The sequence below is a fragment of the Tiliqua scincoides genome, chromosome 3 (assembly GCF_035046505.1).
Source record: "Tiliqua scincoides isolate rTilSci1 chromosome 3, rTilSci1.hap2, whole genome shotgun sequence".
Classification (NCBI taxonomy): Eukaryota; Metazoa; Chordata; class Lepidosauria; order Squamata; family Scincidae; genus Tiliqua; species Tiliqua scincoides.
Genome location: NC_089823.1, coordinates 192236227 through 192256690, shown reverse-complemented (window position 1 = coordinate 192256690; position 20464 = coordinate 192236227). Strand labels below are relative to the sequence as shown.

Here is a 20464-nt window from a genome sequence, read left to right as displayed (position 1 = left end):
CTAAATTTTTGAGGAGGGACCTAAGAAACAGGTCTTTGGCATAGAGGGTTCTCAATTGTGTCCAGATAGCATGTGCTGCTTTTTATATTCTTCTGACTGTTCTTGAGTTGAATTTTGATATTGTCGTTCCTAAGTGCTCAACTCTCTCATTAAGAGATTCATATCAAAGCAGAAGAGGGAGGTTATGACCTTTCAGAGTACGGTATTGAGTTGGGATTTGAGAAATTAAGTTTTAACTTTTATCCATATCACCAATTGACTTTGGCTAAAACCTGCTTCAGGGATTGGTCACTTAATGCAACTGCTTGTGTAGAGTAACTTGCCATGTAATTTTTAAGTGGATTTTAAACATACCAGTACAAGGTCCTCCAGCCAAGAGTTTTTGTTACGATAGAGGACTGAGAAACTTATTCCCTTGATATCAAAATATAGCACAAATCAGTGATGTACAGAACTCTTTTTGGGAGGGGGGTTGGACATGTGCATGTGTGTGTGGCTATTGGTCACTTTATTGTAGTTTTTCTCTTTTCCTGAAAGGTGGTAGATGTTGAGTTGCATCGGCATTCCCTTAGAGAAGAATATCTCTTCTCCCAGTCTTCGGATTCTGATCTTTCAGATGCCCCTTCCTCTTTGCATTTGCCCCTGAAAATGCCAGCGCCAGCGAAAGCATCTTCACCAATAAAACAGATTCACGAATCCGTTGCAGATGCTTCTGTTGAAAAAGGTAAAAGCAGTGTCTGTATGTATATCTGTGTATATAGACATCTTAAGAATCCTATGGGCACTGGGCTAACTCTGGGAGTCTTCTCAGCTGAAGGGAACATTTGCTCCCTTACCCTGGGTAATGCTGCTGCGGTGCCAGTTGGCCTCCTCAGATCTGCCCCCTCTTTTGAGTGGGCCCAGAACCGAGGAGGCCTGTGTTGGGCTGCCCAGGCAAGGAAGGAGCATAGGATACAGCAACAGAGCCAGCCACTGTCACTTCCCCCCCAAAACCTGATCCTCCTCTCCTCCTACCCAGTTTTGCCCTTTCCCCGCCTCCCCCCACCCTGAAAAGTTGCACCGTCGCTTGGCAGCGCTACTTACTGGCAGTGGCCACACGGAATCTTCTTCCTGGCACTAGGTCCAGCTCCGGCACACCCTACTCTCTGGGTGCCGTAAATGTGCTTTATGGCACGTTTGCGACACCTAGTGCTGGTGGTGCTCTGGTACCGCCAGCCCTATGGAGCTCAGGATTGGGGTCCAAATTTCTGACCTTCCAACCTGAATAAGACTGCACTAAATGCTTCTCGCTATCTTTTTGGAAAGGTGATACACTGAAATTCAGAAGCATTTCCAGCAACAGGCCAGAGCAAAAAATGTGGGGGAAAGTAACTTCAGAGTTTTCTGTTTAATCTTTGATTTTTCTACAGAGAAACTGAATAACGTTTCTTTGAATGTAATCAATCAGGGTTCAGCACTGAAAGTGAAAGACATACGACGTTTTATTCCCTGCCATCGTCTTTAGAACGGACTCCCACAAAGCTGGCAACCCAGAAAGTAACTTTTGGCTCCCATGGCAACTCTGCTTTTCAGCCAATTGCCGCTAGTTGCAAAATAGTGCCTCAAGGACGAATTCCAAGCCCTGCTGAATCTCCAGGCAAGTCTTTCCAGCCCATCACCATGAGCTGCAAGATTGTATCAGGTATGGCTTGGTTTGTGTATCTAATTACGTCCTACTAAAAAGATAAAAACAAGCTGGTTGGCCTTGTATTGAATATTTTCTATCTTCTTTTTGTGTGTTGCAAGAGAAAAGCACAAGTGGGGGCCATCCTTTTTGGTTTTGTTTTTTGTTTCTTTGCAAGTGTGCATATGCAACTCCATACCTTAGTTTTACTTCTTTTCTGCTGAACCCAGATGGTGAACTCACGTGCAACCTGTAAGGGGCATATAGTGCCAAAGGGGTATTGCAAGGATGTGACATTGGTAGCTCTCATTCCTATGAATCTGTAGTCAGGAATCTCACAATGTAAGGTTGACTTCTTTGCAGAAGCTGGGCATTTTACAACTGGAGACATGAACTTTCCCTGAACCAGCCAGTTTTTGTCTTGCTAGAACTAAGATGGTCAGTTCACATGGTCCATCTTGTGTCCATTTGATGACCCTCATTGCACATTCATATGGGAAATATGAGTGCCGCTGCTCAGAATATACTGTAACACCCTTTAGTGCTCTAACTTCCTTTCTCTACTGGAGTGTCTGTTGGAAATATAGCAGCTGCCTAGTTTTTATAGGTATGTTTCTGCCAGACGATTCAGCTTTGACTTTGAAATGCAACTTTGAGTTCAGCCAGTTGCTGTTTTCTTACCATTACTTTGAGTATCTGTCTGACATATAATGGGAAATTTGTTTCTGTTTCTTTAGGTTCTCCAATATCAACCCCAAGCCCTTCTCCACTACCTCGTACGCCAACTTCCACTCCAGTGCACATGAAACAAGGGACTGCAACACCTGTAGTCAATAACCCTTATGTTATTGTGGACAAGCCTGGCCAGCCTGCTGGAACAGTGGCTGCAAGCACAGGTGTGTAGAGGGAAGGCATGCACTCACTCCATGCCTGATTCTTGCTAGTGTATCTCAGAGGCAGGATACCAAACTACTGCTTCCTCAGTCAGTTCAGCAGCAGACAGCTGGGTGCTTCACTCTCGTCTTGATTGTCATTGCTGGAAGGAAGTAGGACAGCCATCTCTCACTTTTTACGTGTTTGCTTCCCTTCTGTAAGATCCCATCCTTCAAGAACCTTAAATCTGCTTTAGATTCATGGTAGCCCTATTCAGTTCCTTTCCTTTAATCACTTTGTTCTCATGCCAAAGGGACAGGTGATTGTTGCCAAATACTGTATACCGTTTTTCTTTTTCACTTGAATATTTATCCTCCCAACAAGGAATTTTTTTCCGAGTACTGTATAATGAACAGTTGTAGAATAATTGCCACAGACTGAACTTTTATATTGTCTAATTTAAATGAACTGGGTTTTTTTGTGTTTTTTTTAATTGAAGACTTCTGTATTTCTTCTAGGTATTGTATTTCTTCTTGCTTTTCCATTGCAAAATGGAATGTCCAAGTAAATCCTCATAAAAATCGGAAGTGCACACAGTTCCTTCCCTACCTTTACTTGTCTGTTTACAACATGATGTATAAAGGTGCTCAGGAGAGGAGCAGAACTTGATCAGAGCCAGTGCCAAGAGAGGGGGAAGGTATAGAAGGAGCAGCAGCTCCCCCACATGTGCTGGCAGTGGTCATGTTGGCACAGAGGATTGGCCAAGGCTGCATTCATCACAGGTGCAAGAAGCTGGTGTGTGCTCATTTGCTTCCCATAAGGGAGATAGTCAGGCCAGTGGATGAGCATCAGTCCCCTCTCTACTACTGTGTGCGAAGGAAGAAGCAGTGTCGTCCTGCCTGTGACTACCTCCATTTCAAGCATCTGTTCTGAAAGTGGACAGCATGACAGCTGTTTTCCTGTTGCACCAACTGTTTAGTAAGAAGGCACTTCCCTTCTGGAAGCTGTGATGTGTCGATCGCTGAAGTGCATCCTGCTAATGTCCACTGTATTTCCCAATGTCTAGGTAGCCCTGCTAGTAAAGTTGCAAGTGTTTCCCAAACCTGTCATGGAACTGGGTCACCAAAGATTCATGGAAGCAGTTTTGTAACCTCTGCTATCAAGGTAACATTTGAGTGACCTTTTCTACTCCTTTTTAAACTTACTGTAAAGCAGTACATGATGTGTATTCTATCTTAAGTTTAAGGCAGTATTCCCAGGCATGTGCTGCTGCCACTGAGTGGTGTTTTTGATTACCGGTATTATCCCTAATGTTCTATTCAAACAATAAGCTAACACTCCTTTCCTGACTTTCTGGTCTGGAATGAAAGTAAGAATGCCTTGCAGACCCAGATGTAGTTGGGTAAGATTTTTTTCTGGTAACCAAATCTAGTATTTTTTTTTTTAACTGCATATCTAATTTCAATGTTGTGTTTTCATTCCAGCAGGAGGACTCACTCTTTGCAACCATGCCACCTCTTTGTCCAATTGGGAGTCATTCCAAGGTACAAAGCCCTAAATCTGTGACAGGAGGAGCTGGAACGTTTACAAAGGTATTGGGAGTTCATTGTGCTCTTTGTATGCATGGCAACAGTGAGGGCACCATTTCGCCCTGAGACTTGCCATAAATAATATTAATGTATACTTGGAGCAACTGTGTTTTGTTGCTTGCTCCTTGAGGTCCTGGTAGTGTTGATCAATATACTGTTTCACTTCCTTTCTTTTCAGACATTTGTTTTCCCTTCCACTAATTTTTGCAGGACGCCTCCTTTTGTACACTTTCTGTACACATAGGATCTGTTTAAGCAACCAAGCATATGTGCAGTGGTGGCAGGTGGGATCTATCCCTACAGTCCTGCACCTCTGTCTTTGCACATTCTTTGTGTACATGTTTTCATTGAAGAATTCTTTTTTAAGCCAATGAAAGAACCTATTTTGATTTTAGGTTACTGTTTCTGTAACATGAATGGAAGGAAGGATCTGAGGAGTTTACCTTAATTCTTCTTGTAGTTACGATTAACTGACTTGGGGTGCAGTGGGGAGACATCTACTGTTGTGCTGTAGGTATTTAGCAACCAGGCTGGTCAAAACTGAAAAACAGTTTCAACTTTCTTATCAATATGATTTACTGCTGTGCAAGACAAACTACTTTTATTTGATGTGTTGGCTTGGTGTGCCTTTGTGCCAGTTTTGTTAACTATTCTTAAGTTGTTTTGCAGGTTGTCTTATTTGTTTTTTGAAAGGGGATGTTGCTGTGCGAGAAATAATTGTTTCCATTGTGGGGTTCTGTCTATGAATTCCTGGCTTTGTGCTCTCACTCAAGCAGACTCTCTATTTCTTGTAAAAAAAATAAAAATAAAACGGGCACCTTTTTTGGATGGAGTTAAGTTTTTCACTTCCACTTACATTTTTTATAGGTGATAATAAAACAAGAGCCTGGAGAGCTGCCTCAACAAACCCCAGCACCAGCAACTGGGACCGCCTCTCAGACCTCAGTGCAACAGTATGTCACTGTAAAAGGGAGTCATGTGATTGCCTTGTCACCTCAGAAGCAGATTGTGAGCACAGGAGAGGGATCCACACCATCCAAGGTAAAACATTTTTCTTTTATTCTTGCTTTGGCCTTACACTGTACCTATTCCATGTTGTGTGCCATTGTAGGTTCTGCATAGGTATTCAGTTACAGGTACCTTAGCACAGAAGTGCCCTTTAGATGTTTGTTTCACAGTTAAGTCTGGTGTTTTCTCTTCATTAAACAAAGCCCATGCTCTTGGTTCATCGGGTATAGGATGTTATAACTGTTTAAAAAGAGGAATAACATAATGTTGCTTAAGATGAGCAGCGGTCTTTGACCTCTTCATGAATGAAACCTACATTTAACGTCATGGGACCCCCTTTAAGATAGCATTATCTTGTTTGTAATTGTCCTATAAACTGCAGGTTTGTTTCTTTGTAGGTCATTGGCATTCCAGTTGGGTCTGCTTTACCTGCAGCTGTCAAACAAGCTGTGGCTATTGGTGGTGGACAGATACTAGTGGCAAAGTCCAGCCCTTCCATAGCAAAGACTATTGGTGGAAAACAAGTTGTAACCCAAGGAGTAGCAAAAGCTATTGTGAGCAGTGGAGGAGGAACCATTGTTGCTCAGCCTGTTCAAACTTTAACAAAGGCTCAGGTTACCTCAACAGGTGCTCCAAAAAGTGGATCTCAAGGTTCAGGTAAAGTGATTTTTTGGTAATCATTTCTGTAGTTGTGTGGGATTAACTAGTAATTTTGTGGCAGTCTTCAAAATCCAGCTACATTTCTAATTCAGATGAGATACTCTTTTCTTCATAATTGACCTGATTGAAGTGCAAGGCTAATGCTATTGTACTCTCTAGGTACACTGCATCAATTGAACTCTGGTTGTGCCTGTGTTACTTATAACATTTCAGTATCTAGTCCTATTGAACAAAAAAGATATGAATTGTATGTCCAACAAATGCATTATACCATAGCAGTTGTTTCATGGTAAATGTTTCAGTTCTGATCTCTTTGAGCCAGTACAAATACCTTGTGCTAGTTTTTGTTTATTGTTCTCCCTTACAAATACCTTGTGCGAGCTTTTGTTTATTGTTCTCCCTTCTTGTACCTTCCCTGTCATCAAGGAACTTTGCTCCCTCAATCAGTTTTGCCTTTTTCCCCTATTCTATTCTTTGGACAGGAAATATCCCTCATATATGTCTTATTCTATCCTCCAAGTCTTAACTTAAAGCCTCTCCTGCTGCAAGATCTTGCTCTACAAAATCTTCAGTGATTCCAAGCTAGACTTTTCTCAGTTTTGCAATGTAATATGTTACCCTTTTATTCTTTGTGTCTAAATGGAGATTGTTTTCCAGAATGGGGCCATTCCTCTTTCCTTGCTTTGTGAAATGCCATATGCATTTATCCCTCTTTGAAACATTGTTCAGTGTTAGTTCTCAGCTCATGATCATCAAAAGAAAAAAAATACATACATTGTTTTTAGGCAACTATAATTGAAAAGTTAATTGCTTAAGCTACTGGTTTTGTCTGTTGAAGTGTACCAAAGGGAGAACTTTGAAAACCTTGGCAACCTCTTTTTTTCTTTCTAGTGATGGCAACACTACAATTACCAGCTACTAACTTGGCAAACTTGGCCAATCTACCACCTGGCACCAAGCTGTACCTTACTACGAACAGCAAGAATCCATCTGGGAAAGGAAAACTGCTGCTCATACCTCAAGGAGCCATTTTGCGAGCCACAAATAATGCCAGTTAGTGTTGCACGTGAGAAACTAATTGGCAAAATGTAGCAACTTCGTAATTGGTGTTAATAGAGTTTGGGAATGGAATCTGGCCAGAGAGAGACAGCACAATCTGAAAACCACTGTTTGATATAGTGTTCAGTTGTAGGACTGTTAAAATGGAGCTGTGCTGTATGTATGATTGTTTTGTGATTTGTTGCAGATCTCCAGTCAACTCCTTCAACAAGTGGAGGTGGAGGAACCCAAAGCACAAGCACTGGCTTATCTCAGCATCTTGCCTATACATCCTACATCCTCAAACAAACACCCCAAGTCAGTTGTAATGCAGTTGGTTGATCTCTCACATGTAACTGGCACTAGGCAAAAACTCAAAGGGCTCTGGGACCATTGATTGGAGTATGCCTTATGTTAGAATTAAGAGGGGGCAGCTGGAAGTTACCTACTAGGCAGCCTTTCTCTAGAGCAGCCATTTTTAACCTGTTTCACCTCATGGCACACTGAAAAGGTGCTAAAATTGTCAAGACAATTTTTTTGACAATTGACAAGGCACACCTCATCACCAGTAGGCGCCTCACATCCATCAATGGCCCTATTAATAAATGACCCCCCCCCCCCAAAAAAAAAAACTCCCGTGGCACACCTACAGACCATTCACGGCACACCAGTGTGCCATGGCACAGTGGTTGAAAATTGCTGCTCTAGAGAGAAAACCCTCCTGTGAGTCTGTGTTAGCATTTTCATTGTCTCTATATAGTCTTGATTTTGCAGCAAAGTAATTCAATTTTCCTCCTACACAATCTTCTTTTATGCGGTCACAGTGAATAAGCTTAAGTCATTGAATCAGATAGTATCTTGGACGTGCATGTGTCAGCTTTTAATTGAACATCATAACTTTGTGTGTTCTGTTTATCATCCAAAGTAATTATAACTTGTGAAACTAGAAAAACGAAAGGTCCTTTCTGTTGAGAGAGGTTTGTTTTTTAGAATTGAAATCTTATAGATCCTTAATGTATAGTGGCAGAGGTTTGTGTGAAGCAGATAGAGACTTTAAGTATGGTATTAACTGTTTCTTCCTTTTGATCAAGGGCACGTTCTTAGTTGGTCAACCATCTCACCAGAGTTCAGCTAAACAAGTGGCATCGGGGACAGTTGTCCAAGGTAGTGCAAGTGCTGGGACATCCTCTGCACAAGGACATCAGGCTTTGAAAGTCATAACTGGACACAAAACTGCTGCTTTATTTGCCCAGGTACCTGCAAAGCTATATTTGGGGCTTGAGCTGAGATCTAAAGCACTATGCTGCTAGTTCTGTATGACTTTAGCATTCAGAGGATCTGCTGTTCAAGGGACGTAGCCAGCTCTCTCACTGGGCATGGCTTGGTTCTGAAGCCTGCCTCTTTCAGAGAGTTACAGTGCCATGAATATTTTCAATGGTTCCATTTTAGCAATGAAATTTTAGAATGGGCTATGATGGGGTGGGAAGAAGAGAGACTGCACCTGAAGTTTCTACAGATCTTTCCCTCTTCATAACTTTTGCCCCTTCCCCTTTTAAAGCAGTATTGTGCTGCCTTTCAGTGGTTCCAGTGCTCAAAATCCTCCTGTACTGCAGGTTTGCATTCTGTTTGTCTCACAGCTGGCTGACAGACACAGGGCACTTAAGTTGCTAGAAGTCTAGTGACAGTGCAGAATTGGTTCAGTCCTGCTGCTAGACAGATTTCAAGAAGTGAAATGAAAATATTTGAAAAGTTGACAGTTGTTCCTTAAAAAAACAAAACGCACTCAGAGGGCATTACATCACAGGTGCATGCCACCAGTTTCCCATTGTTTATTTCAATGAAAAGCAGTTGTGAAAGGCTACTGGTCTGAGCAGACGAATTGGGGGAGAGCTGCTTAACTTTTTAATCTTTCAAACACAGCAATAGTGAATGTGAAAAAAATTTCTCAAATTTGTCCTGATCTCTTTCATGGGCTTCATCAGCCCTGGAAGCAGCCAAGGAGAATTTGGAATTCAAGGGAACAGTGGCAGTTCCCAGTGCTGGTGGGGAGCAACACAGGTGGACCCAGTCCAGGGCTTGCTTTAGTCTAGGGCCTGAACAACCTGTTGCCTGCACTTATTTGATCCCTTAAGCAACAAACTTCCTGATTGTAGGGGATGTAGGAGGCACTGATATAAACCCAGCAGTTTTCAACATTGTTCTTCTCATGGTACACTGACCTCTATAATCTTCACCTCTTGTGATGTCACTTCCAGCTTCTTGGAGACTCTCCCAGGTTCTGTGGCTCTGTTTCTAAGACAACTGTTTGCAGTAAGAAATTTCTACAGATTATTACTTCTGGCGGAGGAAGGGCACAGTTGTCCTAGAAGTAGAGCCGTATAACCCGGATGAGATTTTCAGCTATTTTAAACTTCTGTGCTCCAAACTCCCCTGTCGCATCTGTGGTCCTTTCGTGGCACACCAGTGTGCCTCAGCACACCAGTAGAAAATCACTGATCTAAATGTTCACCATGTTTTCTATTTTATTTAAACTGTCATGCACTTCTTTTTTTTTTATTTTTATTTTTATTTTTATTTTTATTTTTTTATTTACTTACTTTAAGACATGGGTACAGGAAAAATCACAAACATATATGTACAGGGTAATACACAAGGGAAAAAACACCAGGAAATCGCAGAACTGTAGCCGATACTCTTATGTTTCCCTACCTATCATCCTTGAATAACTTATTGTTTATCTAACCACTCATACAATGGTTTCCACAATTTCTGTATTCTCTCTATTTCGCCATCTCCCAATCTTTCCGTCAATACATCTATTTCAACCATCTCATATAATTTCTCAATCCACATCTCTACAGTGGGAGTATCAGGGTTCTTCCACAATCTAGCATACACCAATCTCGCTGCAGTAATTGCATACAACAAAATATGTTTAAGATCATTGTTATAACTTTCAGGAAAAATACTCAAGAGAAACAGTTCTGGTTGGAAATGTATTTCACAATTAAAAATATTTTGAATAGTTCTATATATTTTTTGCCAAAAATTTTTGGCCTTAGGGCAAAGCCACCACATATGATAAAAAAAACCTTTCACCTCTTTGCATTTCCAACACTTATCGCATGTGCCGGGATACATTTTTGCTAATCTATCTGGAGACAGGTACCATCTATAAAACATTTTGTATATGTTTTCTTTCATTGTTACTGCCTTAATTATCTTCATATTTCTCTTCCAAAGCTGGTCCCAATTATTCATTGTTATATTATGTCCAATATTTTTTGCCCATATAATCATTACCTCTTTTACCGATTCGTCTACCATTTCCATACTCAACAAATATTGATACATCCTTCTGATATAATTTTGCTCATTTGATAAAAATATTTTATCAAATTCCGTCTCCTCTGGGTAGATTCCTTCTTTTTTATCTTTCAACCATCTTGTTTTAATCTGTAACTCCGTCAACCAATCCAGTTCAATCCCTTTCTCCCACAATACCTCTTTTGAGTACATAACTGCTTTCTCATCTAATAATTCATCATATCTCCTATTCTGTAAACCTCACAACCACATTGGCCTAGTATCAATTTCTAACGGTTTCACCCATCTTGGAATCTTCTCGTAAACTTTATATCTGATTTGTTCCCAGACAAACAACAATGCTCTTCTTATCAGATGTTTGTTCCCAGACAAACAACAATGCTCTTCTTATCAGATGTAAACGCACCACGAAAAGGATTTTTCATCTGTCATGCACTTCTGCATTCATCACTGTAGCAGAACCATCCAATCAATTGCATAGGATGAACAAGTGCAAAATGAAATATACTGAAAGACCAGGAAGCCCAACACATTCCAAGCTAGGCTGTCCATCAGGAAGAATCTAAAAATTTGAGAAAATGCATGGAAGAGATTCCATAGGTAGAAATAGGTCTCTTTCTCTATGAACCACGATGAAATCCATATCAGTAGTTTAATGTGTCTTTCAAAGTGCTTTTGAGTAAGTAAAATTCCTCCTGTTTTGGTATTCCATGTTCTCCAATCTGATTTGTAAAATTGGCAGTTTCCACTTAAGTTCCTTTTTAATTTTAAAGGCGGCTTCTGGTGGGCAAGCGTCACTGATGAAAATATCGGATAGTACGCTGAAATCCTTACCGGCATCCTCACAACTCTCAAAACCCGGCACAACTGTACTTCGAGTATCTGGGGGTGTGATCACTGCAGCAACAACTTCAGCTGTGACGCTTCCATCAAATGGAGTTGCGCAGGTGAGGTGGAATGTGGGGAAATGTGTCTACGTGCCAGCAAAACTATGGAGAGAATGGAGTGAAATTTGAATCTTCTGATGAATCATTGTTGTACTCTTCTGAAGCCAAAGCTGTTTATAAGATTTAAGCATACTTTCCTGCTTCCCATAGACTAGTCAGAAGTAGTTTTTAAAAATTAGTAATTGAAAATTATATAATATAATTAAAAATTTATATAATTTAAATAATCACTATGTAATTATTTATTGTTCTCAGTGTGAGTTCTCAGTGTCAGTATGAGTGTGTGAACCTGAGCAGAGGTCCACAAATTTTGATTTGGGTTATCAATTGAGCTGTGGTTTGTGATCTCCATCATTCCCTCTCTTCCCTGCAGCATTTGCAGAGAACTTTGTGGAGAAGGGTTGTGTTAACCTTAAGCCAGGCTTGCAGAAGGTGCAAGAAGCCACTTGCTTCTGCAGAAGAACAGTAGGAAAGAGGAGTGATTTCTCCTGTGGGTTTATCTTGGTGGAACCACTGGAGGGCTTGCCAGTGGCAAGCAAGCAGGTGTGATTTGAAACCTGGATTTTGAGGCTGCATTATGCAAATAAAATTCTCCTCCTCTGTAATGCAAAGAAAATACTGGAGTGTTTTAATCCTGTTCTCTGGTGACACTTTAGAAGAAGCATTTCTGCTTAAAATACCTTATTGCTAAAAGCAGTTTCTAAGGACAGAGCTCCACACTGTGGACTGTATTATGAAGCAAATGCAGGGGACAATCAGTGAGTGGAAGTGGAATGTTTAGTCCTTCCCCCGCAAGTGCTTGCCCCCACTTCTGCCATTTTTGTTTTATTTCAAGCTGGACCACAGAACCAGAAGTTCTGGTTCTCAGTCAGTGGGAAAAATGGTTAGGGGCTCCTTTTTGCAGGGGAGAATTGTTGGGCATTGTAGCGGTTAAACTCCCATTGATCATGGATTCACATTGCTTTTAAAAATTTGGATTTCTTAACATGCATTTACATAAGAACATAAGAACAGCCCCACTGGATCAGGCCATAGGCCCATCTAGTCCAGCTTCCTGTATCTCACAGCGGCCCACCAAATGCCCCAGGGAGCACACCAGATAACAAGAGACCTCATCCTGGTGCCCTCCCTTGCATCTGGCATTCTGACATAACCCATTTCTAAAATCAGGAGGTTGCGCATACACATCATGGCTTGTACCCCATAATGGATTTTTCCTCCAGAAACTTGTCCAATCCCCTTTTAAAGGCATCTAGGCTAGACACCAGCACCACATCCTGTGGCAAGGAGTTCCACAGACTGACCACACGCTGAGTAAAGAAATATTTTCTTTTGTCTGTCCTAACCCGCCCAACACTCAATTTTAGTGGATGTCCCCTGGTTCTGGTATTATGTGAGAGTGTAAAGAGCATCTCCCTATCCACTCTGTCCATCCCCTGCATAATTTTGTATGTCTCAATCATGTCCCCCCCCCCCGGCGTCTCTTTTCTAGGCTGAAGAGGCTCAAACGCCGTAGCCTTTCCTCATAAGGAAGGTGCCCCAGCCCCGCAATTAACTTAGTCGCTCTCTTTTGCACCTTTTCCATTTCCACTATGTCTTTTTTGAGATGCGGCGACCAGAACTGGACACAATACTCCAGGTGTGGCCTTACCATAGATTTGTACAATGGCATTATAATACTAGCCGTTTTGTTCTCAATACCCTTCCTAATGATCCCAAGCATAGAATTGGCCTTCTTCACTGCCACCGCACATTGGGTCGACACTTTCATCGACCTGTCCACCACCACCCCAAGATCTCTCTCCTGATCTGTCACAGACAGCTCAGAACCCATCAGCCTATATCTAAAGTTTTGATTTTTTGCCCCAACGTGCATGACTTTAGGCTTACTGACATTGAAGCGCATCTGCCATTTTGCTGCCCATTCTGCCAGTCTGGAGAGATCCTTCTGGAGCTCCTCACAATCACTTCTGGTCTTCACCACTTGGAAAAGTTTGGTGTCGCCTGCAAACTTAGCCACCTCACTGCTCAACCCTGTCTCCAGGTCATTTATGAAGAGGTTGAAAAGCACCGGTCCCAGGACAGATCCTTGGGGCACACCGCTTTTCACCTCTCTCCATTGTGAAAATTGCCCATTGACACCCACTCTCTGCTTCCTGGCCTCCAACTAGTTCTCAATCCACAAGACTTACCCTTACAGAAGCCATGCTGACTCTCCCTCAGCAAGGCCTGTTCGTCTTTGTGTTTTGCCAAAGCAATTTGTACTTCTATCTTGAATATGAAAATAAAAATGAAGTGCCGCATTGTGGCAATTGTTGCTTTATCTTTGTTGTTTAAAATCAATTAAAGCACCAAAAAAAAAAAGATTTTTATTTCTGTCTGTCTTCTCTTTAACACAGCAAGCAGACAGTTCAAGTTCCAGTGTGTCTCCAGCAGCAGGCCCTGTAGTGAAAGCCTCTGGGCAGCAGCCTCAAACTCCTGTCAGTCAAGGGCAAGCCACATCAGCTGGTCCCAATAAAACAAGCACATCCACAGTTGTAAGCATCGCTTCTTGGGTGACCACTCCAGCCCCAGTATCTGGGAAGACGACAGTATCAGGTAGCAATTCCTTTTTCTTGGCTCCAGTTATCAATTCTTGGTGTTTAACTGCGCTCCCATTTTGAGTGCTGCCCATAACAGAACTTGGAGCACCTAGCTATTTATCTTGTGAACTTAAGTGCTGAGTGGAGAGGGAGTTGTGTATCACCTGGTTAGTAGAAACCTTATGTTTCACCACATGATCTTGCACAGTAGCCTTTGCACAGACAGGAGGAGGTGTAGGCCCACGTGATCCCTGCTTCTTGGGAATATCTCAGAAGATGATTAGTAGCAGGGATATGCCAGAGTCACTGCGCCAAGTCATGAGTCTCTGACCCCCTGACTCGAGTCAACTTTCAAGTCATAGCAGGTGGCTGGTGTTACTCGTTCTGAGATGCTATAGAGTCATTTTTGACTTGAGTCTTAGTCATTATGAGAAGTGAGTTGCAGCCTGAGTTGGGTGCAGCTGAAAGTAAGCAAGCACACTCAAAAGCCCATTCAGGGCTCAAGTCTATTCAAGTCATGACTCTTTTGAGTCACTGGCCCCAAGTCGCGTCCAAGTCAGTGATGACTGTGACTCAAGTTAACACAGGTCATGAATACCATGTGTTTTTGCAACTCAGATTAAGTGGTTATGAGTTGAGTTCCCATCCCTGATTAGTAGTTTATCCACATTCGGATCCCTTTTCCTCTAGGAGCTGTCATGCCTACACTATGGCAGTTACCCAAAAACCTGCCATGATGCACATGTGTTGTCACTGCTGCTGTCACAACTTCTCATGGTTATATTTTAAACATTTGTATAGCACTTTTGAGTATTCAGAGCTCCTCACGTACTTATTGCAACTCTGACAAAAGGGGTCAGTGTAATAACGTAAAAAAAAAACCTGTTGGCTCAGACCCAACACCCATCTGGTCTAGAATCCTGTTTCACACAGTGGCCCGCCAGCTACTTCTGGGAAGCTCACAAGCAGGAGAGAAAGGCATTTCTCTTGCCCACCATTGTTCTCCTGCAACTGATATCCAGAGAGATACTGCCCCTGAACCTGGAGGGGAGTGCATAGCCCTCGTGACTGGCAGTCATTATTAATAGACCTGTCCACTATGAATTTGTCCAACCCCCTTTCAAAACCATCCAGGCTAATGGCCGTTCACCATATCTTGGGTCAATAAATTATGCACTACATGGAGAACTACCTCCCACCAGTCAGTTTCAGTGAATGAACCCTTGTCCTGGGATTGTGAAACAGGAAGAAAAACTTCTCTCTACCCATTCTTTCTACACCATGCATAATTTTATAGGCTTAATCCCCACCCAAGTTGCCTTTTTTCCAAGCTAAAACACCCAGACGTATGCTTTTCTCATAAGGAAGAGGTGTTCCAGCCCTCTGATGATTTTGGTTGCCCTCTTTTGCATCTTTTCCAGCTCTACAATATCCTCCTTGAGGTGTGGCAACCAGAACTGGACACAGTGTCCAAATATGGCCTAATCATAGATTTATATGGAGCCACTTTTTGATATTAGATATCTTATTTTCAGTCCCTTCTCTAATGAAACCTAGCATGGAATTTGCTTTCTTCACTGCTACCAGATAGTGGTTTGATGTTTTTCATTGAGCTGTGTATCCATCTTGGCCCTAAGAGTTCTTTCCTGGTTCATCACCATCACTCAGACCCCACCAGTGTAAATGCGAAGTTTGGATTTTTTGCTCGAATGCATATTGTCTTACCGTTATTGACATTGAACTGTATTTTGTTTGGTTTAACCAGTTGTAAAATATCCCTTCCATTCTAGGGTTATTAAAGATTCACTCCAGTCAGAGCAGCCCACAACAGGCTGTTTTGACAGTACCCAGCCAACTCAAGCAACTGGGCATGAGCACCACTTCTGGAGGAGTCCAGACTATACTGATGCCTGTGAACAAAGGTAAAAATGCATTTTAACAAGATGTTGATATTTCTGATTTAATGTTATGTAGTGCCTGTTGCACTACTGAGAATGAGTAATGGTAGGCTTAAGAATGCACATAGAAGAATTTTAGCTTCTGTTTCAAAGAGACTTAGTATTTAATGTTGTCTCATCTACAGAAATTTGTGCTCCACTCTTCAGTACAAGTCCTACCAATAATAAAATGATAAAATGTTTTAAAAATTAAATTGATCAGCACCACATGTGAAGTCCCACATGAAATAAGCATTTAAAAGCTTTGGGAAACAAGGCTATTTTAACAGTCTGATTGTAAATAGAGTGGGTAGAGACTTGCTAAATACCCTTGGGGGGTATCTCCAAAGCTGAGGTGCCACCACCAAGAGATCCCTAACCTTTGTCCCCACTGTGCAATTATGTGTGTGTCAAAAGAAGTGCATCAAGCAGGACTTCAGCGTCCAGTTGTACAGTCCAGATAATTTCATATGAGCAAAAGTTGTCCTTAAAGTAAGTAGGTCCCAGGGCACGTTGGGCTTTAAACATTAATGCCAGCATTTTGAATTGGGTTTGTACAGGTTGTTATTGTTCCGTAATTCTGCACCAAGGATTAGTAAAATAAATGATCAATGGATGAATGGGGTGCTGACATGAAAAAGGACTTTTCCATCAATATGTGACTGGTATTTCTCTTTACCTTCAGTGATACAGTCGCTTTCTTCCAGCAAAGCATCTGCTGCTACCCCTGTAACGTCAGCCTCTGCAGTTGTTCCAAGCCCTTCTACAGTGTCTGTTGCAAAAGGTAAAACTGTATTACTGTAGTGAGCTTGGGGTGAGGAGGGGACTCATTATTTAGGAATGTGCAGTTCCAACGTATGGAAACATACTGACTCTTTAGGAGCTGTTGTCTGTGGCTGAACTTGAATCTAATTCTGGTACAAATTTCCATGGAAGGAAATGGCAAATATAAAGGAGGGTAGAATATCAAGACTTGCCAATTTGATAACTTCATGGCAAATATGTGTATAGGAATGTGTTGCTGAGCTCTGTAGACCTGAGTAATATTATGTTTAATAAATCTGCCAGATATAATAGGGTAGGACAGTGGTACAAGGTGTGTAGAAAGTTAATACCTCTGTGATGAATTTTTTTATGCAGGAGAACTAAAAATGTTGGCAACCACACGCATTACAGATATATAATGAGATGTGTGCATTTTTCTATGCAGACATTGGCCTAAAAATGTGATTCAGCAAAGAATGCTTTCTAGCAACTCTGAAAGCATAGCAGTCCTTCACTTTGGGAGCCCAGAAATGATGAGGTTTTAATGCATACCTCCCATTAGAAGTTGCTGTTCTCAGCAAAAATATTTTCCAAAAGGATAGAAATGTGCTGTGTGCAAGGCAAAGTTTTTTGTCTCTCAAAAGAAGAATCCTTATATTTTAGACGCTACTGTTAACTTTAATTCCAGCTTCTCCTTCATTTTCAGTGCTTTTTCTGTGATGTGGCTTTTAATGAATACACTATTAATATGTTTATGTTTGGGTCACTTGCATGACTTAATACATATTCAGAGGAAAAGTACAGGACCTGGAGATGATGATGGTTGCATATTTAAAAAAATACATGTGTGTGTGGGGGGGGGGTGCGCATGCATGCAAATTGCTGAAAAATATAGTTTTTCTGTAAGTAACTATGATTATATTCAGGTCCCCTTCTTCTAAAAATATGTGTACAGTTGCATTTCATCCTCTCACCTTGATTTCGTCGTTTCTTAATCAGTTGGATCTCTGAACTAGCCACATGTTGCTTTTTCTCTTTATGGCTTCAAAATTCCTAGCAAGCTGATTTTTTTTAATTGTTCTGTTGTCTTTTGAAGTTAAGCTGGAGCCTGATTCAGCAGGACAGAGCTGCAGTTCTGTGGTTTCCCAAGATGGCCTAGTGACAGTAAAAGCAGAGGAGAGTTCCGAACTTGGAAATTACGTCATTGGGTAATTGCTCTGACCAAATTAAAAGCATCAGGAGGGAAAGGGAGTTATTAACAACATATTAGATTAACGTTGGTAGTCCACTTGAATTTCATAAGATGAGAAGGACCTGAAGTAGCTTCATCTCAACACATTCTGCTAATATAACAAGCTCCACTGACATGAAATGAAGTTTCTCTAAGGGCGTACTCCAAACCTGCGCTGGAGCAGGCAAGCCAGGAGGCTTGCGCTGCATCCAATGCAGGTTCATTGGCTGCAGTGGCTCAGCCAGAGGCAAGGGAAAGCTCTTCCTCTTACCCCTGGGCAAGGGCTGCTGGCCCCAATGGGTCTCCTTGGACCTGCGCCACCTCTGGAGCTTGTGTTGGCACAAGTGGCAGCGAGGAAGCCACCATGGAGGCTTCTGCTGGCCTCCGTGCGTTGGCGTTTCTAGATGCACTGACGCAGCTTTCTCCCACGGAAGCGCAAACATGCTTTACGGCACGTTTGTGACCCTCCCGGGGCACTTGTGCCAGCCTAAGTGCCGGTTAGGATTGCGCCCTAAGTGGAATAACTGGACTAACTTCTAAAGGTCTAGTTAGAATGATGCAGATGAGTAAATTGTTGTGTAGGATAAGACATGATCATCTGCAGGCAACTCATCCATTTTGCAGCATCGGTTTCTGTGTCTACTATCTACTGGATGCAGGATGTAAAGTTTTATTTAGGAGGTAATACAGATAAAAACAAGTTATTCTGTTTATCTGAATCATACATTTTTCTGAGAACTGTCTGCAAGAGTTTGGCATTAACCAGACCCTTACATTGAAAGCCTTCTTTCTGACAATGTGCATTTCTGCACTTGACTTGTAGAACAGGAATGTATTTATGCGATTCATCACTTTATGGAACTGCTAACTCTTCATTCTTTACAGGACAGAATATTTAGAAAACCTCCAGCAACTTTTGACAGCAATAGTGAAGAAAGTTCCATTAATTGCTGAGAGAAGTAAGAACTTAAAGGAAAACCATTGTTGAGTTACAATTTATGGGTAGCACCACAACTTAAGTGTGAAGTTTGATAGTGGACGGTAGTAGGCAAAAGAGGTCAGGTTTTCCTAAAGGATGTTGACAAATATATGGAAATCTGAATAATCTCAGTATTCCCTGTAATGCAAAGCATGATTGTCTCTTGACCTTTACTGCCAAAGTTGTGAACATTAAAAAGCGTAGTCTATGATGACAATCCTTTTTAAAAGCACTTTGTTCACACGTGTCAGATACATTATCTCAGTAATCATTACAGCTATTGAGCGACTGTTGTTCTATCATAGATTATACCCATTGTGGCAGGTTCTGTGCAATCCATAGTCTTCTCATCTATCCATCACCGATTAGAGAAATTACATGCTGATTGCCTCTCTGTGGTGTTCATGCTATTACTGCTTCCCTATTACTGCTATTACATGTTTCCCTAGTAACTAATGTATGTGGATCAAGGGAAACTTGAGAACAGCAGGAAAAGCCATTCACAGCTAAGTGGCATGAGAAAAATATAATCGAATGGGATGCCATAAGCACATGTAATGCCTCTTTTTTTAGAATGCAAAGTAATTGTTGTGGGTCTCCTACTTTGAAACAGTACAGTAACCACCTCCTCAGTTGGTGACTAAAAACACCTCTTTTAAGAAAGGATACCTTTTATTACATTTAAGGATCCCTGTGTTAGTTATTTGGCTATGTCAAGGAAGGAATCATTTCTACCAGCTTAGTTGCATACTTTTCCAAGTGTGTGTGTGAGAGAGATTGGCATTAAGCACTTTTCTCTGCCTAGTTTAACAAAGAGTAAAGGCGTATCTCGATACTACTGCTGCATACCATTTTCTCAGCAATTAGAGCACTAGTTTCCATTTTTCTCCAATCAGTGGTGAAGCGCCTGCAGTGGTATAGTTAAGCACCTTTTTTTGTGTTTGTTTGGTTTTTTTTGTGGATATGTTGCCTCTCTTTGCGGAAAGGCAGTGGAAAAACAGTGCTGGCCAAATAAGTTTTCTTAAGATGGAAAAACTAGAAGGATTCACTGCCGTTTTAGTGTTGAGCTGTAGCAGTCATCTTGCCTATGTTTTGAATTGGGTCTTGGGTGTCCTTTGGGGAGAAAGACGGAATACAAATCAATCAAGTAAATAAATAAATAAATTGCTGTTTGTGTAGGTGGAACTCATGTGTAAATGTGCAGATATGATTTCCACCTTTAATACTCCTAAAGCCTTTGTGCGTGTGTGTTTTCTCTCTCTCTCAAACATAAAACTCCATCTTGCATCCTTTCCTAAGTATGTCCCTTGCTTCTTCCAGTATTCATCGTAGAAACATTCACAGCATCTTGCACTGTTTCATGGTTTCCATTTATTCTCCTGGGCAGTGCTCTTCCCCAGATACTTTCTGATGCACCGAATGCCACCCTGTCCCCTAAAAACCCCCACACACGCTTCCACTTCATTCAGCATTCCCAATTCCAAAAAAAATTATTGGCTATAACAAAGTCCCTCATTTCACAGTGTTCTTCCTGATTAATCCTCAAGGTGAGAGTTACTAATCCTCATTGTAAAGCTCCTAGGATTGGGAAGTGTGGTCCCTTTGTGTACTCCTTAGGACTTTCATGTCCTTGTCTTCCTTAACAAGCATCATGAAACTCTTTTGAGTAGACTTTCACAGTAGCCCATCACAAAATAAATTGGGTTTCATGGTTTTTCCGAGCTAATGTTTGTGGTGTTTTTCTCTGCATTTTAGCTGAAGATGCCAGTTATTTCTGTGCCAGTTCTGTGGAACAGTATTATAGCTGGAATATTGGAAAACGGAGAGCTGCTGAGGTAATTTTAATTTGTTCTACAAATCAAGCT

The 20464-nt window shown here is 41.5% G+C and overlaps 1 protein-coding gene across 2 annotated transcripts in view; it reads left to right on the top strand.

Moving 5' to 3' along the window:
* The window catches only part of YEATS2 (YEATS domain containing 2), a 42654-nt gene that overhangs the window by 10659 nt on the left and 11531 nt on the right, over positions 1-20464 (top strand). The window contains exons 11-27 of one of the 2 annotated variants that reach the window (XM_066621853.1): positions 538-724; positions 1448-1681; positions 2401-2559; positions 3603-3700; positions 4024-4128; positions 4993-5166; positions 5532-5790; positions 6685-6846; positions 7040-7149; positions 7923-8084; positions 10932-11105; positions 13505-13703; positions 15478-15609; positions 16310-16408; positions 17486-17597; positions 18506-18579; positions 20355-20434. In XM_066621853.1, the coding sequence (XP_066477950.1) occupies positions 538-724; positions 1448-1681; positions 2401-2559; positions 3603-3700; positions 4024-4128; positions 4993-5166; positions 5532-5790; positions 6685-6846; positions 7040-7149; positions 7923-8084; positions 10932-11105; positions 13505-13703; positions 15478-15609; positions 16310-16408; positions 17486-17597; positions 18506-18579; positions 20355-20434 (2520 nt within the window). Of the gene's footprint in view, positions 1-537; positions 725-1447; positions 1682-2400; positions 2560-3602; positions 3701-4020; positions 4129-4992; positions 5167-5531; positions 5791-6684; positions 6847-7039; positions 7150-7922; positions 8085-10931; positions 11106-13504; positions 13704-15477; positions 15610-16309; positions 16409-17485; positions 17598-18505; positions 18580-20354; positions 20435-20464 lie in introns of both variants that reach the window. The other variant, XM_066621852.1, reaches the window with a different exon arrangement.